This window comes from Miniopterus schreibersii (assembly GCF_964146895.1).
Source record: "Miniopterus schreibersii genome assembly, chromosome: 15".
In the NCBI taxonomy this organism is placed as follows: Eukaryota; Metazoa; Chordata; class Mammalia; order Chiroptera; family Miniopteridae; genus Miniopterus; species Miniopterus schreibersii.
In genome coordinates, this window is record NC_138115.1 from 49,442,015 (window position 1) to 49,468,084 (window position 26,070).

General features: G+C 46.1%; 1 protein-coding gene across 1 annotated transcript in view; it reads right to left on the bottom strand.

The window, feature by feature from the left end:
- Positions 1–2,392: 2,392 nt before the first annotated feature.
- The window catches only part of SMARCC1 (SWI/SNF related BAF chromatin remodeling complex subunit C1), an 81,294-nt gene continuing 57,616 nt past the window's right edge, over positions 2,393–26,070 (bottom strand). Inside the window, exons 25-28 of the mRNA XM_081159123.1 lie at positions 23,097–23,231; positions 13,305–13,563; positions 6,763–6,939; positions 2,393–4,714 (exon numbers count right to left, since the gene is read on the bottom strand). Of these exons, the coding sequence (XP_081015249.1) occupies positions 4,623–4,714; positions 6,763–6,939; positions 13,305–13,563; positions 23,097–23,231 (663 nt within the window). The 3' untranslated portion in view covers positions 2,393–4,622. The remainder of the gene's footprint in view (positions 4,715–6,762; positions 6,940–13,304; positions 13,564–23,096; positions 23,232–26,070) is intronic.

Genomic DNA, 26,070 nt, shown 5'->3' on the forward strand with positions numbered 1-26,070 from the left:
GCAACAAGTTCAGGCTGTTGTCCTAGATCAAAGGGACATCTAGAATGGCCTCTCCTGGCAGTGTGCTGGGTAGAGATGCCTGGTTCTGGGCTGCAGGGCAGTGGGCCCTGACTGTTTTGGTGATGGGCTGCTGGGAACAAGCCTTCTTGAACCATTTACAGGAAGAGCCAAGGGCCAGGATCCTGAGTTCTCTGTGCTGACCACTACCCCCCTGCTGCAGGCAACTCTGGATTCTGAACTGCACAAGTGCTCTCATCCTCAAGGACATCCCAACTTGGAGATCATCATTTTGTCCCAGGAGCGTTCTACAAGATTGCAAAGGCCCGATTTCCATTACCCCAAAATCAAGTCAAGTTGGGAGAAAGCCACACACAGTACAAGCCAACAGAGAGCTTCTGATGTGGAGCAACTAGGCTTGTCCGCAGAAGAGTCCTGCTGCCCCAGCAGGCAACCTAAGTGTTTTTCCAGAACCCTGTAGCTACTGCAGACTAAACAGACAAGGAATGACAGTCAATTTGGACGGCCATGGGAAATCTGTCAGGGTCAAACCAGCCACAAAAACCAAAAGCCCTGTGCAAAGGGGCTATAACCATCTAAGAGCCCTGTTGCTTCCTAACTCCTCCTAGACTATCTGGCAGTGAGGGCACTTTAGGTGGTAGAACCAAAGAACCAGAGTGGGAGGCATTTGCTTTCTTATCTGTTGCCTGAGATGGTGGTCACCATAGGATATTAACCACAGCTATTTTGCTGAGGCCTGCAGATGCCCTACCTAAGGGTAGGTGGTGGTGAGGTGCTGCCAGAAATCAGTGCCTGGCTGCTCTCCATGGGTTTCAAAGGGCCTGGAAAAACCTCTGGGTGCAGTAGGAACAGACAGGCAGAAGACGAGCTCTCTTCCCCTGGAACAGGGCTGGGTGGTCCCAGAAAGTTATTTGGTTTTGGAACCTCTGTGTAGGTGGATTCAGAGAACTCTCACTCTGCCTTTGGTCACCCGCTGCGTATGGCAATCTTGTCTCACAGCCCTGGTTCAAGTTCAGGATCAAAGGTACTTCCTAATGACAAGAGTGGTGGCAGGCCAGAGAAACGTTCAGGGGAGATGTTCACAGGGAGAGCCAACACTGAGGGTCCTGGGCTTGAAAGCAGGTAGCACTTCCTTCAAGGATAAACCTTCCCATCCCATTCTGCAAGACGACTTCCTTAAACAAGCACAACCCACTAACGGAATCAAGGTGCTTTCACACTGTTCCCAGAAGTCCCGCTTCAACTGGAGCAAATAACAGCTATGCTTCTGGAACTGTAGAAAGCAGGGCTTCACAGTGGTCACAGGGAGGGAAGTTTGTGGAAAGAAAGCTTCTCAGGGTTGGCACTGCATATCCAGATGAAAGGGTGCTTATTCACATGGTTTTCCTGGAATGAAAGTCAACCTTCAGGGTTACCAAGTCCAGCAAGACAGAAACCATCTGATTCAGACTATACATCATCCCTACAAAACTCCATGCTACCCTGTTTTTCTTCATGAACACTGGGCACAACCAACCATGCTTGTCAACTTATGAAGTGGTCTGGTGTCCTCCACCCGGCAAGGAGTGGCCTGGATCCGCATGCACTGAGGTTGGAAAATGGCTGCTCTTAACCACATTTGGGGGAATGATGCCCCAAGTAAGGGTCTGAGGAACCTGTGGAAGATTGACTGGTTGTACATGTTCTGTTATGCTCTAGAAAGAATTCACACTGCTCTATAAACCAGTCTCTCACCCGGAGCAAGAATTAACCTCCCTCATCACCCTCAGGGAAGCACAGAACTCCCATGAGCTGGCTGCCTCTGGCACTCTTCACTGGAAGAAGTCGTATCGGGTCAGAGAGCAAAGCACACCCAGCCTGGCACACGTTGTCCCTGAGGAGCTGGGTGCTCACCACCTGGCAGACACAGAATCTACTTCTGTTGCTTCCTGGGTTCATGGCACCTTGAAGATGATGGCTTCTGTTTCCTGCTCAGGTCTGCACCTGTGGGTGCTCTGAGGCTGTCCTTATGAGTACACATCGAGGTTCATGGATTCATCACCCTCGAGGACCGCCTCCAATTTGGCACTAAGCTGCACCCTGACGAACATTCTGTAGCTGACCAAGCAAAATGAGGCTTCTCTAGGAGGTGCCAGAGTGCTGGCCACCGTCCCTGGAGAACTTCCTCTTTTACCTTGACCAAGGAAATAAACAGTGGGTCAGGCACTTTCAACTGTGTGTTGCTTAAGTGTGATGAGGGTGGTTGGTCAGTCAGTAAGGAAGCCACCAGCCACTGAACTGTAACTGCTGACCAGGACCAGACGGGGCTGAATATTTAGGCTCTTCATAGAACACACGAAGAAACTGGTACAGAAATGCAGAGGATGCACTAGAATCCAGAAATGATGTTCCATTTATTCACTGAAAAAGAAGGATATCAGGCCTTCTTGATCAAATTCCTCCAATCTCACCACACTCCCTCCCTTCATCTTTCCGAAATAACCACACACCGAGAAACGTGTTTGTACAAAACCACGTATTATTCCCCCTCACAAAATCGAGTGGCTGTTACAGGAACAAAACCAGATCGAAGACATGAAGAGAAAAAGTCACCACTTACACTGAAACGTAACAGCGTTAAGAATCCAGGTATTGTGCAGAATTATTACCAGCATAGTAAAAATATTTCCACCCAGATCTTTTACATTTGAGAGTGATCACATTAAAAACCTGAGGTTACAAGGGACCACAGTATGAACCAGAATTTCATTTTCCTTTAAAGACCCCAGCGGAGAAGGTAAATATTTGGAATGAGTTTCCTTTGGGAAAACCTGGTGGGAAACAGGGAAAACCCTGGCCATTGTCAAAAGGCACTGGGGTCTTCCCGGAGGCAAATGCATTGGAACTAAACGCCAGTAGGAACAAGCTCATTTCCACTCCAAGAGTCCTGTACACACACACACGGAACAGGTCTCCTTGGTTCCAGTACTGATGGTGACCAGGGCCACCTGGTTAGAGGCAACACCTGAGGGTTTGAAAGGCAAATCTTAATTGTGGTTTTATTTTATTTGCTTTCTGATATTAAGGAAAAAAGTTCTAAGGTGTCTTAAAACACCTACCTATACCCTCTCTCATATGTAAAGCTTTATAAAATGTATAGAAAAGATACCCAAAAGATGATCCACTTGGCATTCTGAATGAAACTGCCACTTGAGACTGAAGAGGCCAGGTGCTTCGGGAATCAAGCTTTACTGGAAACACCCTTTCCACACCCACTGAAGGGCAGAAGGGAGGGAAGGAGGACCAGAAGGAAACCAAGAAGTCTCAAGTCATCTCAAGTCCCTCGTCAGCAAGGGTAGAAATGGGCTCAAATTAAGGCATTTTTGTGGCTCTTCCTGTGGGATGGCATCCACTCTCAGCCCGAGCACCCTGACCCTCAGAGCACGATGCTCTGACTGCCAAGTGAGTTCCTTGATACCCCAGCATCTCCTTGACAGTCTGTGACAGATGGAATGTGAGATCTCAGAAAGGGAGGGAGAAGTTATGAAGCCGCTGATCCGGCCTCATTTGTTGGGTCCCACCCCAAACTGAAAGTACCGTTTCACTAAATTCCACTCACCCTGGCTACTGCAAGAGGTAGTGTGGGGACCTGCACCCCAGCCATCCTAACCAAGTTCCATGAGCTAAAACGTTCAGCACTATCTACTTAGTTTTTTTCTTTTTAAAGTTTTTTAAGAGGGAGAAAAGGGTGCATACAAGCAGTGAGTGGGTTCGGTTCACTGGCGGCCACTGCCCTCGGCCCCTAAAACTTTCCCAGCTAGTCCCAGGACCTAAGCAATGCCTCGCCAAATGCCAGCCACCAAAACTCGCACTGCCTTCAGAAAAACAAAGACGCCCATCACAATCCAGCAACCACCTGCATAGAAAAGCAGAGCCTGCAAACCTGGGGGGGGGGGGGGTGATCTGTGCTAATGCATGTGCTCTCCCCTCCCAGGCACCTATGGGGTGTGGAGGCCCTGAGTCCTCACTAGAGAGATACACCAGTGGAGTCCCTTTCCCCATCATTCTGATTTGAGCACAGATACATGTCATAAAAGCCTCCCGAAACTTCACCTCAGCACCATTCTTAGCTCAGAATAGCAGAAATAAGGTCACTTATAATGCCTTAAGGTTTGTCCCCGTTGGCTATCCCCTGCCCATCACCATTTTTTGGTTCCTATTAACTTTGAATGCTCTCCTTTAAAGCAATAAAGAAAAATAGACATATAATGATTATAAAACATTATCCAGAGGCATAAAACAGAGCAAAAAACTGCAGGAGAGCAGCAATGATGGAGACTGGATACCCACACCAAGACAGGGAAGACGCAGGTTATTTTTAGGATGACCAGGACACACTGTCACCAAGGCTTCCCCCTGAGTGTTGGCCAAGAACCTAACACAAGGGGTATCAGGGCATGGTGAGGGTGGCAAGAACAATGGGGAGAGAGGGGATATGGGATGCGTGCTTGGGACTGTGAGAAGAAAAATCCTGAAAGAAACCCAAGGAAGCTGAGGAACATAAGTCTTGTCATCCCCACTCCAGCTGGTGGCACTGGGCGTGGATACTCCCAGCATCTTCCAGGCTAGGGTGCGGCCGAGGCAGGTGGGCCTGGAGCAGGAGGTGGAGGGACTCCATCTGCAGGTGGCGGCTGCTGCTGCTGCGGCGGAGGGGGATCTGCAAATACATCCAAGAGTCACTTGTCACTGTGGAGACACAAGGGCTTGGGAAAGAAGAGTGACAGAGTGGAGTAATTTTCTCCATGGCAGGAAACCAACGCGGCGAGTACGGCATCAGGCGCTGTGGTCTATTTGGGTCACTCCCATCTGAATCTCCAGGTCATGATCGTGTTGCTTCCCCTAACCCAGATGGTGGGAAGATGTCTGAATCTGCCTCCTTTGAGGCCCACCTCTTCCAAGAATCACTCCAGACCTTTAGAGAACTTAATTACATTTGATTTTACTGTATTTTAATGGTTCTAATTTTCTTTCTTTGGTTAAAAAGCTCTCCTGGGCATGTTCTGGGTCTTCTTTTCTTTGTCTCAGTGCCTTGCCTAGCTGGGCACAAAACAGATTACCAGTCTCCACCAGGGCCAGAGACCTTCCCACAAGGCAGCTGCTGACAAGCTGGACATTCCTGCAGGCCCGCTGTGCCTGAACTGCAGTCCTTGGATTTTAGGCCCAAACTAGGTCAGGTCCTGAAGGGAATATTAGTATGAGTGTCTGGGGCTCTTTCCTATTTCAACTTCAGCTGCTTTTGCATACAAAGGAACCCTAGAGATCACTTAATCAGGGTTTTTTAAACTTCTAAATTTTGCCAGAAACGAAAACATATGAAACAAATAATTAAAGTGCAGCCTTGTTTACCAGTCAGTTCACCCAACCCTCTCCCCTAGGAGGTTGCCACCAAACCGCCAAGGCTCTCCAGGGCATTTAAAGCCCACTGATCTGGTCCCTTGTGTCACTTTTAGTAGAGAAAACTATGGTCTGAAGAGGGGAAGCACTTGCCTGATGAGGCCTGCCCAGTACCTTCCAGCCAAGCCAGCAACTCAGAGTCCCTGAAACACTCATTTGTGGAAGGAAGTGGGGGCCGGGGGCCCGAAACCCTTCACATTCTCAAGGTGCTCCACTGAGGGCCCTTTAAGGTCACAGGTCATGGGTGATGAGTAGCACATGACAGTGCTAAAGACCAATACTATTATCTCTGCAACATGGATGGCAAACGGGTCCTCTTCTTGGCAGGCTGGCACATCTGAATATTGCCTGTAAGGCAGCAAGGGAAGCATCATTTTGCCAAGGAAAGAAGGTACCTGCTATACTACAATCTCTAACCTTGGCCTCAAAAAAAAGTTTTCTTCTGTTGTCGCAATCCTATCCACATACCCAGCAAAACTGCCGTCTTTCTGTGTGCACCTGCTTTGTCCTAGCTCCAAGGGGTCTAGAGAGGAGGAGACATGCCTTTTTATCCATGCAGCCCGCCTCCTGGCCCAGAGCACTACACAGTGCACTACAGGCACTTCAGAATCACATGTAATTTTTGGGAAACCCTATACTACCATCCAACTGTTCATTTCCCACTTCCCCACTACAGCTCTCAGAGGCCAGGATCCTTACGCATCCTCATGCTCTATCGTCAACAGGAGAAAACCCCTTGGCACACGTAAACTTCCAAACAAACCTGGGATCACAGATGTGGCTGCGCACCCGGCCACGAATGGCTGCACTTTGGGATTGATCTCACTGAGAAGGTCTATAGGAGTTAAGGGCAGGCCAGAGCCTCTGAAGCAACCTTCTGAAGGCCAAGGTTGGAGCAGAGCAAGGGCTCAAAAGCCACTACTTTTGAACCCTATATTGCTACAAGGCTCCTGTAGGGAAAGTAACAACCAGCAGCTCTGTATATCTGCCGAGACTCAAACTGGACAGGCTCAAGTAGAGGAGTGGAAGAGGACTGTCTTCTTGGCCTCCTCAAACCCTGAGGTCGCGAGTGCGTGCCAGGATGGCCATGGCCCACAAACCTGCCAACTGCAAGCACCCTGCACTCACCACCTGTGCACCTGCCCATCAGGGGTGCTGAAGGACTGACTGAATACTGGTATTTTGGAACCCAGTATCATAGGTCACACTGCCCATGGACCTGCCAAATCACAGAGAACAAAGCCTCCCTTCTCCCTTGTTCACAGCCCACCCAGAGAGACCTGGGAACGCACCCCCCAGCGTGCTACTTACACATGCCATTAGGTGCCGTGAGGGTTACCCGGGGCCCTAAGATGCTTCCTGGCATTGGCGGCATTCCAGGAGGGGTAGGGCCACTCCCAGGGGGGTGGATGTTGGCTGCAACAGTGGGAATCATGCGACCTGGCATGGGCTGCCCAGGTATCATGGAACCTGGACCTGGTATCTGACCTGTGGAGGGAGATTTAAAGTTCTAAGGTAAGTGCACTAGGAAGAAAGGCATCAATTACTACCCAAGACTGCTCCATACAGACCAATACTGGACTCCCCAAAGGCTCTGAAATACCAACAGAGCAGTATCTGCAATAATCTCTATGCCTGGTTTTCATTTTTTTTATATTTTTGGGGAGTGGGGGGATAATCGAGCAGGTCTGAGGAGTGAATGACTACCTTAAACCCTGGTATAGGCAGGTAGCCAAAAGAAGCAATCACAAAAAAAGCAACCTAAAAGAAAGCATTCATTCCCGTTAGTTTGGGTGAACAGTGAATTGTCAAATATCTACCTGAGGACACCAAATGCCAAGCAGAGACCACAGGGAAGGGAGAGAAGGATTTTAACAGCAAGTCAGCGCAGAGTCCAAGGACCGCAGCTCAGTCAAGACTTTGTGGCACAGGCTTCATGGGAAGTATGTCCAAGAGGGGTTTGGTCACTACTGTGAAATCACCATTAAAAAGGGATTGTGACTGAAATCCCCAAGTCCTGCTCACAAAAAAATCTCTCCATCTATCCCCCACCAAGAAGAACCCCGCAACCCTGGAGAACCAAGGGGGCCGGCGGGATAGGGTGAGAGAGACAACCGCTCTATCTCTTCCTACTATTCTGAAATTAATGATATGAGATGCCAGCCACAAGAATAGTAAAATACCTCCTATATTCAGCATCACACTGAGATCTTAAAACTGTAGCTCTTTACTTTTCTGTAAAGAGCCAGATAGTAACTATTTGGACTTTTTAGGTCATGTGGTTGCTGTCACAACTATTCAGCTTTGCTGTTGTAGCATGAGGGCAGTCAAAAATGATATGTAACAGATAGTTATGGCTGTGTCCCCATACATCTTTATTAATAGACTCTGAAATGTGAACTTCAGATAATTTTCATGTGATATCAACATTCTTTCTCTTTTGAGATTTCCTCACCTATTTAAATTGTAAAAACCATTCTTAGTCTATGGCCCATACAACACAGGAGCTGAGTCAGTCTGGCCTACAGGTTGGAGTTTGCCAGTCTTGTTCTAGAATGATGGTGGATATTTATTAGTTCTTGAACTCAGTGGTTTGGCTGTGGGGATTGGTTTTAAAAAGCTACAAACAAAGGAAAGTAGTTTAACAGGCACACACCAAGATTTAAGCTCTTTTATGTAAGGGTAAATTATACTCTCTACAGAATGAGGAAAAAGAATCTCTGCCGTTTTTTCTTGTGTTAAAATCCAGGGGCTTTAGTATCTAGGTAAGGTCAATTGTATGAAACTGAATACAGGTTTTTATTTTTTATTTTTATTATTATTTTTTAATATGTCTTTATTTATTTCAGAGAGAGGAAGGGAGAGGGAGAGAGAGAGAAACATCAATGATGAGTCATTGATCAGCTGCCTCCTGCACGCCCCCTATTGGGGATTTAGCCTAAAACCTGGGCATATGCCCCGACCAGGAATCGAACCCCAATCTCCTGGATCCTAGGTCAACGCTCAACCGCTGAGGCATGCCAGCTGGGCTGAATACAGGTTTTTAAACATAAAGTCTGAGACAGCTGGAAATAAGAATGCCTAAGGTCCAATCTTCTAGCTCCTAGAACTGCGAGAGAATAAATTTTTGGTAATTTAAGTCGACAAGTTTGTGCAAAGGGAAGACATAAAGACTGAGTAACCTGCCGAGCATCATCAAGTGTGTCAACAGGGGACCCTGGCTCCAGAGATGGTACTGTAACCACAGGGCCCCCTGTGATGAAGGTCTGCAGGGGGGTCCATCTCTCTTCCAGCAGCCTATGTGACACAAACCCTGCTGCCACTAAGTGAGTCAGTTCTTCAGCCCATACCCAGCTCCAGGCAGAGACAATCCTCCAAACCAACAGCTCAGAGGGCGCGTCCCAGCAGGGAGACAATCTGACAAAGAGGAGAATCGGTGGCAGATCAACACAGAGCTAGAGATGACGGCCGTGCTGCCCGCACTGGGATAAGCCTGTAGGCTCTTGCTGTCAGGACCCGCAGCAGTGGCCCACTTACCTATTTCCCTGTATCTTTATGGCAACAAGCTGGGATTGGACAGCTTCAGAGTTTTCCAAGGCTGTAAGCCCAACAACTTAAAAACCTCTTCTTCCTCTTGCTATAAATTCCAGAGCCTTCTGAAAAACAAAGTTTTCTCTATCCTCTTGTCACAAACAGGGCAATAATGTCACTGTATGAGAGGGCAATGGCTCCTTAGGAGAGGTGGCAGTAAAATGGAAGGACTAGAGAAGAGTCCTGCTTGTGGGACCTTGCACAGAGACACTTCTCAGGAAAGCCAGAGCACGAAGAGTGAGGATGTCCCTGACCATCTAGAGGTCACTGCTGTCACAGGCTACTCGACTCAGTGCTGGTGCACCTAGGGCAGTGGACGCAGAGAACAGGTAGAGGGGAGACCAGAACCTCTCTCTGCATCTGGTCCTGCACTGCCAGGCAGTGGCAGCTATCTCACTGAATCCTCCAGGCTGTTACGAAGACAAAGAATTAAGCGTCAGGGAGGCTATGTCATCTGGTCCAAAGTCACAAGGAACAAAGACTGAGCTGAGATTCAAACCCAGGTCTGCCTGACCTTGAGGCTCATCCTCCTTCACACCACCCTGCCTCAAAGGAGTAGCTCTCCTCGGAAAAGCTAATTTCTAAGGCTTGAAATTGACATGAGGTAGAATGTAAGAGATTGAGGAGACTGCAGATCAATTTCTTATAAAGCAATCCCTATCCTCTTGAAATCTAAACATCCTTGTGGCTTTTCTGGTGTTCTAGATCTCGCCATTTTTAAATGGATGACAATGCCTGAGTGCATTTCCATTCATTCTTACTAAACATGAAGAAATCTGTCCTGCATAAACCTGACATGCACAAGAGCAGGCCTTAACCAAACAAAATAAAGAGAGTTCATTTATATATTTTCCACTTAAAAAAAATTCAGGTATTTCCTTTCCCAATAGAGAGGGAGGTGAGAGAGTGAGCTGTGGCTTCAAAACAGCAGTATCAAAGCATAAACTGGTGGGAGTCTGACCTACATACAAGGTTTTTGTGTGTGTGTGGTTTTTTTTTTTTTAAACAGCAGGCATCTGAAGCCTAGAAAATGGAAAGGTTTGCTAAAATTAGGTATAGCCTGGTGGAAAAATCCCTCATACTCTCAGGTTTATTAGCTCTTTTTACTAAAGCATTATGCCCATCATGCCTAATGGAATATTATTTAAGGATTTAATTTTTATCCAGGATGGGAGAGGTAACTAGATAAAGAACATGAGACAAGGAGAGGAGGAAAGAGAGCTGTGAATTTTCAGTCTTGAGCACATTTGTAACTTCCCACAGCACGTCCCCTGGCTGAGTCCCCCAGAGAACGGAAATAACAAAATCAAGGCCAAGTGAGGGGAAGCTGGAGCTCCTCCGAGACTGCTCCTCCCAGGGGCTTCCGGGGCGCCTGCCACAGCAGCTCTTTGTTGAGGACCGAGCCATCACTGTTCTTTTTGTGAGGGGAACCTGCTACTCCGGAAAGTGGCTCGGCAACCTTGCTATCACGTGATGCCGGCAGGACCAAAGGCACCTCAGATAAGCAAACCCTGGCTGATGGATGAACTAGTCCTTTCTGTTTTCAGTGTGGGGCTGAGTCTATGGTGGGCTGGGACAGCGTGATGACTGCCTGTGATCCTTTCCTGAGCTCTCTTACCCACAGAAAGAGCCCCCCTTGGAGGCTTAAAAGCTAAGTGCCTAATGTCTTGGGGTTAAGTTTCCTTGAACCACCAATATTTGAGTAATTGATGCAAAATGTCCTAGATTTATCATTAAAACATCATCTCTACTATGTCTGAGTTTTCAATCAAATCAGAGCAACTCCTATTCTGATTAATAAATTAGTCTAACAATTCTTAGACACTAATAGTAAAGAAACCGTAAACATATTTAAACCAGCACGTCCTTCCCCTCTGCTTCCTCACACAGACACACACACAAAGGCTCCTCTATAGCGGCAGCTCACTCCAGATCCTCAGGCACCAATGCTCCAGAGACTGTCCTTTACTACAAATGCCCAGGGGAGGGCAGCGCTCGCACTGCACTTACATAGGAGATTTTTGTTGTCTTCTTTTGCCTCAACCCACTGACAGGAATCTTATTTTAAATAGGTGCCAAGGCCCCTAGAGGACTGCCTACCTTACCTTAAAGGAGACACACAGCAGTCAGGGGCACCCCCCTTGCTTGAGTAAGCAGCACAATCAAGGGCACCTCAGGAAGCAGCAGCCATTACCCAGGCCACCTGCTTCTTGGTTCCCCAAGTGCTGTCATGGGTACTGCGGCCCAGGGTGTGGCCAGGGGACGCTATGTATGTGCTCTAGAGCTGGTGCCATCATGACTATTCATCCTGTGCCATCTGGAACGGCAGTCTTACAGCGAGGACTGGTAGGGCTTTAATTTAGGAATCACTCCGTGAAAGCACCCTGCTTTACAATTTAAATGAAAAGATGAAATGCAGTGCTGCGAATTTTCTGAAGCTTGGCAAAACCTAAGGTGGTAGAAAGACGGCTATGGCCTCCTCCAGTCCCCACTTGCCAAATGTATACCAGAAACATTCTGCTATAGGTACTTCCTTTGCCTTTCTGTTGGTACAAACAACTTGGGACACTATCAGATACAGGAACAAACCCAGAAAAGGCTGGAGTTCTCAGATGAGTTAGGAGTAGGACCGATAATAAAAGAGCCCAGGAACAGAGAGAGAGCAGCGCACCAATAGCACGCTTTACACAACTGCAAGTATCTAAAGAAATTCCAGAGGTGGGGGCAGAGGGCTGCAGAGGCACAAACTAAATGGAATATATACAGGTGTCAGTTTGCATCAACCACTCTGGTGCCTGAGCCCATGTGTGTTTGACAGCCTGGCAGATTCACGCATGAAGCTGCTATTTTAACGGGCTCTAATACAAACTGATGGCCAGTTTTGTGGAGAAAAGGTTATTTATCTACATAATTATATAAACTCTACGAATCTTAGTCAGAAAGCTGGACAAGTTAACCCCTTAGTGATACATTTGTCTTGGTCTTCTCGCCACCTCCCCAACCTTGCTGGCTTTCAGAGACTGATTTTCTCCTTTCTTCACACACCATAAAGTCTGGCCAAAGACTCAAACTAGCCTACTGACCTGAATAATTATCCTCAACTCCTAACAGGCTGTGGCCTAACTTTTCTAGAACTTAGGAAATATCCGCTGGAAGGACCATGCTCATAGTCCTTGACTTAAACCCGTGGCAAACCAGACACTAACACTGTTATCCACCTAACACAGCATGGAGCACCTCGCCTGCCCCTCTAGCCGGCCTCCAGAACATGCTGCACCAGATTCACCTGTAGAACCAGCCTTTTCTGAACTGGTATTAAGGTAACTTTGAACTAACTACAGGTTAATTTATTGCTGTTCTATAATTTTACTAATATATGATTTCATTTTACTCTCAAACTCCAAAGCAACCCCACACAAGGGCCAATTAGGAAAACTGACTGCCTTGAGCTGTAGCTCTCACACATCACTGGAGGGAGGGTAAACTGGCATGACCACTGAGGGAAACTGTGGTAGCATCTCCTGATGTGAACCCGTGCATATCCTACAGCCCATTCTAGGTGCACACCACATACCACTGCTCGGGGACACACGACAGAGATGTGTATCTCTGTCCCCAAAGACACATGCACATGCACAGGGGCACATACTCTTCAGAACACTGAAACCATCAACAGGAGAAGGGACAACTAGTAAACCATGGGGGAGCCCCAGAGTGGAACATGGAACCAACAGAAAAGGCCACCACTCAACGCAACATGAATGCACCTCACACACAGTGTGGAAAGAGTCAGACACAAACCAACTCACTGGGTGATTCCACTCAGAGAACAGTCAAGACCAGCCCAATGAGCCTGTAGTGCTAGCAATCAGGACAGGTGTCACTCTTGGGAGGGGAGAGACTGAGGAGTACGAGGGGCTTCTGAGTATTGGTCCCACAGGCACAGTCTCTTTGTTAAAATTCACCAGCCTCAATTAGTTATGATTTGTATAGTTTTCCATATGTACATTATATTGCAATAAAACATTATAAGAGAGTATCAGATTTTTAAAAAATATTCATACATGCAACGACCCTTCACAAATTCACTTAAGCCATTTCTGTGAGAAAGTAAAAGGAGGGAAATGACCTGTTTCTATTCTAAAGTCTACTTCTATGAACTCTTCTTTTTCTGGCATCGCCTTCCTAAGGGAACAATGGTATTTGCGTCACGGGGGCAGTGCTGAGGTATCACCTTGGAATCAGGCAGAGCATCCTCTCACCTGGCTGGGGCGGGTGGGGCGGTGGCATCTGGTGCTGCATCAGAGGGTAGGGTGGGGGCTGCTGGTGAGGCATCATGCTGGGGTGCCCTGCTGCCCCCAGCGGCACCAGGCCAGGCCCTCCTGAGTGCTGGTGTCCCTGTGGAGGGTTCTGCCCATGCTGCTGCTCCATTTGCTGGCGGGCTCGCAACTCTGCATATTTCAGCTGCTCCATGTGGAAGTTCTGGCGTTCAGTAAGCAACTGCTGCCTCTGCTGCTCTAACTGTTAAGAAAAGGAAGGGGAAGAGAGATGACACCGAAGAGGCTCTTGGGAATGGATGACACACAGGACACCCACCTGATCCTGAATCCCCTATTCCTCACCAGTTACATAGTCACCTCTCCTCCGTCTACAGAGAGAAAAGGCATTATTTCTTGAGTAGCATATTTCTACTTGGACACCTGTTACTGGGGTCAAAGGCCTTCCCTGTGTTAAGTATAAGGTCTGCCTTTCCTTACGACCATCATCCGGTGGGGCTATTGTCGTCTGGGTCCACTCAGGACACGTGTAATCGCTGTTCGATACGCCTTCAAGTATTTAAAAAGTTTCCATACCTGCCCCAGGTGAAATAAGCAACTCCTGTCCCTCAGATGCTAGTATTTCAAGTCCCCCAACCTCCCTAGGTGCTCTCTTCTGGATGTGATCCTTTGGGTTACTATTTTAGAATATGACACCAGAGTTGATGTTCTTAGTGTGTGCCTTAGCTGCAAAGACACACATCTTCTATGTGGAACTTTGGCAGCGCCACTGTAAATTTTGGCTTTCAAGTACCCCAAATTACACTGGGGTGACACATTCACAGTGTATTTTAGATGTCTGCATAAAAATCTGCATGCGCCTTGGTTTGAATATAAGCATTTCAACATTCAAGATAATCTTCCTGAAACCCAAATTAAAACAGAAAAGTTATTATACGTGCCAAGAAACTCAGAAACCATATGCCCAACAGTTCAGAGAATGGGATGCTATCAAAATTAATTTAATTCAGGGCTGAAAAAGAAAATCAACTTGAAAAAGAAGGAAAATAAAAATCCAGACTTCTAGAATTAAGTAGCATAAAGATCATAAGGAAGGTTAACAGATCTATTTCTTTTCAATAATGTTCCATTCCACCATTTCAATAGTAAGATCTGAGTCACCAGAAAGTATTCACTAGAGCTATGCCGTCCAACACAGCAGCCACAAGCCACAAATGGCGCCTAAGCACCTGAAATGTGGCTTATCAGGATGAGATGTGCTGAAAGTGTAACATGCACACTAAATTTTAAAGACTGAGTACGAAAAAAAGTAATTTTCCATATTGATTACATGTTGAAACAGTATTTTGTATACACTGGATTTTTAATCTGGCTAGTAGAAAACTTTAAAATTACATATATGGCTCACACTACACTTCTGTTGGCTAGCACTATTCCAAGGCATTTAACAGGTTAAGGAAATTAACATTTTAGCTTTCAGATAAATACTATATACTATCATTAGCAAAACTAAATGGAACATGCATGAGAATTAGCCTAAGAACCTGGGCTGTTAGCAGAGACATCCCCGTGAAACTGAGTGAGAAACATCACTGGTCATCAGGAGTAGCGACTAGGGAATGTGCATGGATGGATGGGTTGTGGGAAGACAGACCACGGGCACAGTGTGAGATCACACAGCCAGGTGACGAGTAGGAGAAAAGAAGAGGGAGATGGCATGGCTTCTGTCCTGAGTTTTGGTTAGCTGGCTTTCAGAGTGTCCCTAGGAAGAAGTATATTTTCTGAAATGAATGATTTTGTGCAGGTTGAGTTACCAGAAGGTAGTGAGACAGGGTGCTAACAGACTGTGTGGACTGTTCTTTTTCTAGAGAGGGTGACCCCAAGGGGGTAAAGCCTGGCCCGGCTTAACTGCTTTCCTTGTTAGCAGGATGAAAAGAGAGTTGGAAGATGTAAACAGCAAGAGAATCCTGTGGAAGTCCATCTCTGCTCAAGACTAATCAGTGAGATAACACCAGTAAGAGAGACTGATAAAAAAGGGATTTAATGATTCTGACCATAGATCCTAGGTTTTGCTTTTTTCTAACATTCTTTCTAGGAAATTTAGAACTTTGCTGAGGTTACACTTTAAGAGGCTGCCAAAAAAGGACCTCCTACCTATGTTCTTGTTGAGCCACTACTGGCCTGGACAGCTTGGCTCCAGCCCTGCAGTTACGTAAGAACTGTGGAATTTAGGTCAAGAGCTGCTTTATAAAGACGCTGCACTATTACTGGAGGGAGAGAGTGTGTCTCTGAAGGGAAATTTTAGTCTCTGCATTACTTATCTTAGTAGTTTGTTTGTTTGTTTTTAACTGCACCAGCCTAGAATTCTTTGGAAGCTGAGCTTAGTATCAAGGTATTAACCGTGGGGGAAAATATTGTCCAATTTTCCTTGCCTACAATGAACTAACCTTAATTATACTATTTTTTCATGCATTTCTTTTGTCATTTCAAAACACAGAAGGTAATTAAAAGAAAGTAATTAGAAGAATTAAAAATGATGAGTGATTAAACACATACACCCCTGAGAGAGAACCCAGTTTAAGCTTAAGCTCCAATGTGGGATAAACCGGTCCCCGGAGACGAGAGAGACCCAGAGAGCAGGCCACCAGCTGGCTCCAGGAGCACCTGATCTGTTCTTGGGCATATGCAGCAAAATCATGGACACACCCTGGCCTCATGCAAAAGAAACCCCTCTGTTGTGTGAACACCTTATCACTGTTGAATGCAACTGAAGACTGCCCTCACTTCTCTGGCAATCAGAAAGAATGTCAACTGGGAATTTTTTAGAAGAGTGTTACAGTACTGAGCAAATTTTAAATGTGCTTAACCAATGACCCAGTGATTCACATTTGGAAAGCTGTCCTAGAAAACAATGTGTGCGTAAGGTCAGTCATTAAAGTATCGTTTTTGATGTACAGTTATTTCTAAGATACATGGAAATTTTTTAAAAAGTTGCAACAATTATATTAAAAAGCAACAACTTTGTGTCCAGGTATAAGCATGTTATATATACAATGAAAATGTTCTGGAAGACACCAAATTATAAACAGTATTATTCCTTGGAATAAAATTGAGGGTAGGTAAGACTTCATAATTTATTCATTTATGATTTGAAAAAATGTTTCATCACACACACTATTTTTGTAACCAAAAAACAAAATGCTAAAAACTGCCCCAGTTATATGGCACAGACATCTCGATTTCTTCTCTCCTTCCTCCATTTCCTAGGACTATGGATCAAGTCCCCACACCTAAACTGAAGTGTAAATTACTCCCCCAAACCGGATGTGAACGAATCTGTCCACCTTCTTGATGGCTCCAGCCTGGCTCTCGGGCCCCGCTGCACACAGAGCTGCCTGTAGCCCTGCTCTGAGGCACATCCGCCAATTGCATTCAAACCCGGCCTCCTTTCCCCCTTCACTCCTGCACTGTGGTCCAAGCGGAACCGAGCACAACAGAGCACTTTTCTGCACCAACACACCAAACAGACACAGCTGCAAGTGCAGCTGAAGTTCACACAAAGCTCTTCTCCCGACTTCATCTGCATAAAGCAGGGAGGGGCATGGGAAGGAGTAAAAGAAGGGAGGCGGGGGGCCACAAAATCCTTCCACATTGTCAAGGACTAAAATACCAGCTGAAACTCAGAGCCTCCAGGACTTGGCTCAGAACTGAAGTAAATAATCACACCTTCTACTGAAATGTCTGGTGGCAGTGACCAGACCTCTGCTTAAGAACCAAGCCCCAAATAGACACATCATTCCTCCTACACCTGTGGGAAATACCACCACCTGGCTTCTGCTTCCACGTGGCAGAAACGCAAGGGGGAGCGGCCCCACTGCCGTGACTGGTCACTCTCCTCGGCGCAGTGTGCTTGCTTCCTGAAGCCATGTGTTTTTTTTAATTCAGAACTAAACCTGCTACAGGGCACAGCTTTCTTAATCTTAAATAAAACTACCTGTAAGGTAACGGTCCATGTCTAACAACAGACTCAGTTACACGACAGGCAGCACAGAGCTGAGTTACTACAAATATGCAGAAAACAAAGCTAAATACAGTTCTCCTGAGGCAGCACAAAACTCACTTTTTGGATTTTTGTTTTTTCTTCTTAAATTTGTCATAAAGTACAATGAACTTTTCTAAACGTACATCCTGTATGTGTGGCGATATCCTATTAGCAAGACCTTTAAAATCTACCCAGAACTTGACCTTTCTCTTCACGTCTGGCTGCCGTCCTGGAACAAGCCACAGTCATCCCACGTGGATCCCCTCAGCAGCTCCACACCAGTCCCCCTTTACTAACCTCGTCACTGTAGTTTATTCTCTACAACACAGCAGATGGACCAACCCCTGCTAAAGAGCAAGGAGGATCATGCCAGTTCTCTGCATTTACTCCACATGTGAATCAGAAGAAAATGAGAGGCCTCTGGGCGGCTCACAGGAAGCGCTGTGCTTCGGTCACCATCACCTCTAACTCTCCTCACCCCTTCCTCCATCTCTGCTCCAGCCCACCCACGTACTACTTAGTTGCCAGACATGCCAGTCGTCCCCTGCCTCAGAGCCTCTGTGCAGGCTGTGTCCCGTGCTTTGAAGCGCTAGCCCAATGGCCAGCTTCTCAACAGGCCTACTCGGAGGCCAACACTTAAAACTCAAATCCCTCCCTTACCCCTCCCAGCCTGTAACAAACAGGTATGTACAGACCCGCAGTATATGCGTATGTACACACAGACACAGCACGCAACATCTCCTAACACCATTAACTATTTATGCTCTACCAAGCCAAAGAGTTTTGTTGGGTGTCACTCACTACTGTATTCCTGGTCCCTACAGGCCTAGACAAAGCGGTTGCTCAATAAATATTTGTCGAATAAATAAATGAACTTAATCCATCACCTTTGTTGCAGAAGCTCTGGACAGGCTCACTCTTCAGGCTCCTTAGCAATCATGACATTCTCTCCAGATTTCTGGGTCTGGGCCTTTTTCACAGCTCAGATCAGTCCTCCACTAGGAAGCTTTCCTTGATAATCACAGCCAACCATGACCTCCTCTCCTCTAAACTGCCACAGCCCTAAAACCTCAGAGTATTTGGTCTCTTTATGTGTCAACATCTCACCTACCCTCTAACCTCCTTAAAGACACTGTCCGGGTTTCACACAGCTTTGAGTTTCCTACAATGTCTCTTCCTGAAGGTTTACAATGTCTACACACAGCCAAGTGACCTTCAGAGACTCAGAGGGCATTTAGTCCAGAAGCTATAAACTACATCAGCTCCCAGATCCATTCTCATTGGCCTCAAAACTGTTGTTCTTTAATCCAAATGGGAATACTGTGGGCAGGGCCTGGCCCCTCCACGACTATCCAGGTGGCGCCAGTCCCCCACACAGCCCAAGCCTGAAAGCTGTGACCTGCCTGGCACCAAAGGCTCCTCTGCTGGGCAGACTCCCTGAGTTGCGAACCCAGTGCCAGCTCAGCATCGCCTCCTGAACTAGTCAATACTATTCATCCTGTCATTTCCCTGTAGGTTCCGTAACTGCTTTCCTCCAACAGTAGCGCTTTATGAGAGGGCGGTAATCACTACTGAGCTCTAATTATAGCTGTCTTCATAATGCCTTCAAAAGATCTAAAATTTTTATGTCTTTCTTCTTAATTACTAAATACTTAACACTCAAGAGAATATCTGACTTTAAGTCATTAGAGAAAAAGAGAAATTTCACATTTGATTCTGAAGAGCATTAACAATTCTTAGGAACCATATCTCATTCTTAAAGTCTAAGAAAAGATTTTTAAAATCGAATGCTGTATGAACAAAACCAATTGTTTAAAAAACGTATGCCCTGAAGCTACTGCTTACCAGGTAAAGATGAGCAGGAGTGTACCCTGCAGTGAGCCGAGGCAGTGTGGTGGGCAGAGGGCCTTAGCAGTGCGTTAGAAGGCTCTGCGCCCAGCTGGCGAGATCACTTTCCACAGTCTCAACTTTCTTGAGTCATAACAAAGGAATGATAAAACCCTGCATATCTCAGAGTCTCTAGGTTAAAATAAGAATGGCTCATTTCTTTATAAATTATAAAGTTCTAGGTAGAAATACAGGTTTAAGACACTCAGTTCCTGTCATTTGTGAACTGTTATCTGAAGAATAGACCATAGCCCATCTAGGTTCCATTCAGTCTCTTCATCTGTAAGAAGGGTTAACAAAGAAATGGCCTGACATTCCCCTCCAGCATCACTGCTGGATTCTTCTCCAAGGACATTTCAAGCAATCAGTATTTTCTTGCTAATGGCTTTTCTCATACAGAGTTTGAGAGATAAAATGAGAAAACCCAAACACAGTGGTTTAGCACAGCGACTGCCCAGTAAATGCTCATAAAGCCAACAAAGGCTTATACATAATGAGAATTTACTATATAGTTGTTGATGACTAGTCTGCATAAAGGGGCGTATTACTGAACACTATGTGTATTCCAGGCACCATTCCAGACATGTACCATGCTTCTCTCACTTAACCCTCACAACAGTCCTGTGTAGAAATCACGGGCAGAACAATAGCCCCAGCTCTGCTTCCCACAGGGACAGACAGGACACTAGTGCTGAGGCAGAGAAACAGGGGTCATGTCTTAATTGTGCAGGAAATGAACAAGACACTTTGAAGTTCATGGGGTTCTTTTTGGTTGAGAGAGTGAGCCTCCAGGCTGGCCCCCAACGATCCGGCTTCCGAGTATTTACACCTTCCCCACTGAAGCCTGCCCACGCCACACCAACTCTGGACTCAGGGTTGGTGTGTGACCAAGAGAATACGGCAGAAACGAAGGGATGTGATTTCCAAGTTTAGGTTATAAAAGACACCACTGACAGGGAATACAGTCAGTACTGCAATAACTGTGTATGGTGCCAGGTGGGTACTAGACTTATGGGGGAAGGGGAATCACGCCGTAAGTTATACAATGTCTAATCACTGTGCTGTACACCTGAAACCAATACTGAATGTCAACTGTAATTGAAAAACACATGAATGAATGACACTGTGGCTTCCCTTCCGGGTGCTCTTTCTCTTTTCACTCGCTCTAGGGAAGCCTTTCCAAGAGCAGCACAGGGAAAGGCTCACATGGCAAGGGAGTCTCCTGCCAGCAGCCACATAAATAAGCGTAAAGGTGTGCCCTCCAACTCAGCTGAATTCTAAGAAAATACAACTTCCTGATACCCTGAGCCTCAACTGCCCAGCTAAGCTGCTTTCAGAATCCCAATCCTCAGAAACCACGTCAGATACTGTTTTCTGTCCCCCAGGTTTTGGGGTAGCTTTTTACACAGAAATAAATAATACAGATGTGCTACCGACACCCAGTGGATAGAGGCAGGGACTGTCCCGTACAGAGAATGCTCCTGCCCCAGATGCTGATGAAGAAAAGCCAGGCTGACCACCAAAGGTTGTGCAGAGAAACCTTGCACAGCCAGTGTGGAGAACGAGCTGTTCTAGTTGGAGACTACCCTGCAAAATGTCTCACGTGCTCTGATTTGAACTTAGCATAAAAAAATAGATTCAATGCCCAGCCGGGCATGGCTCAGCAGTTGAGCGTCAACCTTGGATCCAGGCGATTGGGGTTCGATTCCCGGTCAGGGCACATGCCAGGGTTGCGGGCTTGATCAATGACTCTCTCATCATTGATGTTTCTATTTCTCTCTCTCTCTCTCCTTTCCTCTCTCTGAAATCAATAAAGATATATTAAAAAAAAAAAAAAAAAAAAAAGATTCAAGAAAACACAGTAGAGTTATATAATTTGAGATAAATAATTATGCAAAAGCCACAGCACAAGACAAATGCTGAAGAGTCGAGAGAAGTGGAACCACTCCATGCTGCCCCTGGGTACCTGGAAAGCAATGAGAGAACTGGGCAGAAGCTGGGGCTCTGCTATTCCAGGTAATAGTTCCACTGGAGAGGCTACAAGACTGGGCAATCCACAGGCTTACTCTCTAAAGAGAAAGTGACTGAGAGCTGAGAAAAGAACCCCTTGACAATCCATTGTTCTGCAGGTGGCCCAGTCAGGGGTCATGCCAATCTTCCAGGCTCACACAATAGCTCTGCCTCATGAATGACAGCAAGACATCAGGCTGCCAGCGGAACGACCCAATCATTATCCACAGTATTATGGCCCATTACCCCAGGTCCCTAAAAAATCTAGGAAATGATAAAGGGCAGCTTACAGGTTGGACACTCCACACCAGTACTCATTCTTCAAAGCTCCAGCTCACCTCAGGAAGTTTCTCCAACACCTTCTCCCTCTCCCCCACTTCCAGGTAGTCCTTTCTGTCCCACAGGAGCTGACCATACTATACTGTCATTTGTTTTCTTAACGGTCTTCACTAGTGAACTAAATTGGGTCCCCCCAAGGGGACTTTTTTCCAGCTTCTGACTCAGTCATTCAACAGGCAGTTAAACAGGGGCCTATGATATGTGCCAGTTCTGTTTACGAAGACACTTGGTTAATTCTGCCGTCAAAGTCTCCCCTTTGCTATGGGAGATGGACACGTGAACTAGCAATTATAATACAGTAAGTGCTCTGTTAGGCTGCCATGGCATCAAGTAGGGAGGGCATGTCATTCACAGGTGCGGGGCTAAGGGACAGAGGGAGGAAAATGGGGAGAAGGGCCTTGCTGGCAGGGTACACAGGTGGCACAGAGAAGAGGCTGTGGGGAAGCCTGCACGTGACGTGGCACGGCTGGTACAGAGGGTGATGGAGGTGAGATGGAGTGGTCAGAAGCTCCCAGGGAGGAGGGGGCCAGTGAGGTAAGGGATGCTTCCAAGGTCAGGGAACTGGAGGAGGGATGGTGTAGGGTGCTGGCAGGAGAGTTATTGGAGCAGACTCTCCGTCCTCACAGGGCCAGAATGCCTGTTTAAGTGGCAGAGCAGGTCTTAGGGCAAAAATAAAAATGGGCTACTCTGATAGTTAAGAGACTATTCATCATGAACAATTTGCCAGTACTTACCTGGACTGAGCACTAAGAAATAGCTTAAGAAATGTAAACAGATCCCTAACATTAAAACACTTCTGATCTTAAGATTCTACCATTTAGAGATACCAGTCCCTCCTATGCAGATAAAAAGTTAAAATAATCACCAACAGTCCTAACTAAATCCTCAAATTTAGTACACTGCTTAGAAAGTCACCAATTCCTTTCCTAGTCAACTCACTTAAAAAAGTTTCTTCGAAGAGCTTAATTTCTGTTTTTCCAAAAATTCCCGATATACCAAATGTTCCCCTGACTGTTTTATCTTTTTTTTTTGCTTTCTTCCTCATTTTTGGCCTTTTCCATAACTCCCTTGGTCCTTTTGGGCCACTTCCAAACAGGTAAAGTGTCCTTCAGACAATGCTCCTCGGGGATCACCACGGGCTGCTCCACCTGCCCTTTACCTTCACCACAGAGGGATGGGAGGCTGAGCCAGGGTCAGGTCTGAGGAGGGTTTGGTTAAAAGGGTCACAGAAACAAAGCTCTTAACTCGAGATAAGAGAAGCGCCTACTATCTGATATTTAGATAGAAGAAGGCAAGACATCAAGAAAACCCTTGAATCAGGTAACAAGCAGGTAATGAAGAAAGTCCAAGGGGGAAGAATGATACCACAATGCACCGGAAAGGTAGGAGGTCTGAGAAGCTGGTACTCAGATAATCTACCACTTATTTTATCAAATCTGCGTTTCCTGGAAGGCGGTCAGCGTTCATCGGTCAAAAAGCCACAATTAAACCTCACTTACGGCCTCTTTCTCTCTGTCCATGATCGTCTCCAGCTCCTCAAAATGCCGAAGTTTGATCTCCAGTTTCTTCATCTGTGTCTCCACCAGGAGCGCGACCAGGGACTTGATCTTCCTCTCTTCCACGGCTGCCAGGTGCTAAGCACAAAGGTCATTCCAATTATTTAAACATTTGGTTTAAAAAAGTAAAAAGAAAAAGTAACAAAATGCTGAAGCTGCTGTCAACATGGGGGTTAGGTAACGAAAAATGGTGTCCTAGACGCCCCTTTGCACGTTTCTACCACACACCCATTTCAATCTAAAATACCGACTGCCCGAATTTCTGGTCCTTATGGGTATAAATCAGTCCCATCCCACGGTGAACTCCTCCCTTCACAGAGCCTATAGGAGGGGAGGCCGAACCAGGGCTCTGATGGACAGAGAGGACACAGGTGGCCTGGGGGCACCTCCCATTTACCACCCCCTAACGCCCCACCCTCACCAGCCTCCCTCCTTATGAACGGCACAGGGCAGGAAAGCAGTGGTTTCCCTCAATAGCCAGCACTCGGAGTGAAGCTGGACAGGGAGGAGCAAACAGTATTCCACCCCTAGTGGGGAGAGGGTCCAGAGCGAGACCATACAGGACAGGCTGTTACCCTGGAACAATGTGCCACTCACGCCTCTTGCCAACTCAGCAGCACCCAGAGGAAGGAGCCATGTCACCCAGAGGATGAAGATCCTGACCTGGCCAAGGCCCTGACTGCCTGGCAAGGGATCACCACCACCTTCTCCAGACACCACCCAAGAGCGCACACCAACAACCTCCCCCACCACTCTGCATTCACTTGTGCTGCATCTGCTAAATTTATGTGCTTGTGCTGCTTCTACACATGGTTCTGGGAAGTAATGAAGAGACGGTCTGATCAATCTCCGTGTTTCTTACAGAATCTGGATGGAGCTATAGGCCGGCAGGTTAAACATAGGCTTCTGGGAGTAAAACTTACAGACAACATTTAAAAAAGATTCTTATTTTCACTCTTTTACAGTTGCAAAAGAGAGGCTTGATGACCGAATCTACAGTTATTAATGTTTGCCTCCCTCAACTACTCTGAGTGACATCAATAACACCAACAGTTTAAATGAAGATTACATGACTCAAGCCTGCTATCAATGTATAGTGTTATGCAATTTATATTTCTGAATAAGAAATTATGCACTTGATAAAAAACTGAAAGTTTACAAGAGGGTGTCAGATAAAGAGTCAGGTCTCCCTTTCACTGTGTGGCTAGCCATCAGTACCCCCTCCCTTGGAGGAGACTAATGCTATCAGTTTCTAGATCTATTTTTATGAGACCGAGACTCCTGAATTCTGCTGGTTTTGCAGAAAATGCTCTATTTTCTTGAGAATTAAGCAGGAATGTGGGAATATCCCCAAGTAGTAGAAAATAAATATGGCAAAATATCTGCTCTCAAAACTAAAGATCACAAGAATAAAAAGGACCACCACATCACAAGAAAAGAAACATTAAAAAAGACCGCAGCTGGAAATATTGGGGGGATCACTATGTAAAGTACAGGACTGACCTAACCACTATGCTGTACTCATACAAAATAAAATAATACCGAATATAAACTGTGAAAAGTAAAATTTAGAAACTTAGTACAGGAAAACGATAAAAAAATAAAAGACCTACAGCAAGGAACAACTTTAGAAATTTAAGAACATGAGACACAGTGAAAATCCTAAGTTTTCAGAAAGGCAAACAAAAAACCAGACTTACAAAAATTCAAACTGTATCGGATTTCTCAAAAGCAAAACTAGTTTTTTTGTTAAAAATATATCTTTATTGATTTCAGAGAAAGGGAAGGAGAGGGGGAGAGAGAGATAGAAACATCAATGATGAGAGAGTCATTGATTGAGCCTGCAACCTGGGCATGTGCCCTGACTGGGAATAGAACCCCGATTGCCTGGATCTTAGGTGAATGCTCAACCGCTGAGCCACGCCTGGCCGGGCGCAAAACTAGGTTTTTGAAGACAATGGTAAAATGTCTTCCAAATTCTGAGGGATACTGAATTTCAATCTAGAATTTCAAGTACAGCAACTTAGATGAGTTAAGTGTGAGTAAAGAATAAAGACATTTTGGAAATCAAGGACCCAATTAAGTTTACTCCCTACACATGCTACTGAAGGATGTGCTCTAGCTAAATTAGCATAAAACCAAAAAAATGATACCATTAGAATGGAGAACTTTATCAGATGATGTTTCTGGGTTGATTGGGATCACCACACTCCCAAGTAAGATTTGGGTTTTGATTCTGCCGATACACAAGGAGCTATAACTGAATAGCCACTCCTGAGGAGCTTCATCTGGACTTGGACCTGACTTAGATAAGACCTGGACCTCTAGCCTTGGCCTCATATCAAATGATGAGACAATGGCGTGTTTATTTTGCAAGTGGGAGGAATGTATGTAATTTGTGACCAGAGGGCAGACTGTGGTGGGTCAAGGTGGCATGCTTCCATCTAGAGGTGTGGTCTCTGATGTCCTCATCTTGAATTTGGATAGAACTTTTGACCAGTAGAGTTGGGGAAACATTATGCAGTGCCAGGTAGGGGGTCCAAGTCATAAGACACTATCAAGTCTTTCTTGTCACTTGTCATTTTCTCTTGTTATAAGCTGTCATGTCAAGTCCGACCACTCTGATACCACCCTAACATGAAGAAGCCAAGATAACTTCTTAGATAGCCTGTGTGCAGACAGTGATGGCAGCCAGCCCACAGGTGGTCTAAGCATCAGGCACACAAGTGATGTCGTCTCAGGCCCTTCACAGTAGCTCAGCCATGAGGTGACTACTGAGTGAATCCAGCCAACATTACATGGAACAGAATTCTCCCAGCTGAGTCTACCTGTCTCACCTGTAAAAATCATGATATATAATCAAATGAGTAAGGTTTTAAGCCACCAGGTTGTGTGGTAGCTACACGGCAATGGGTAA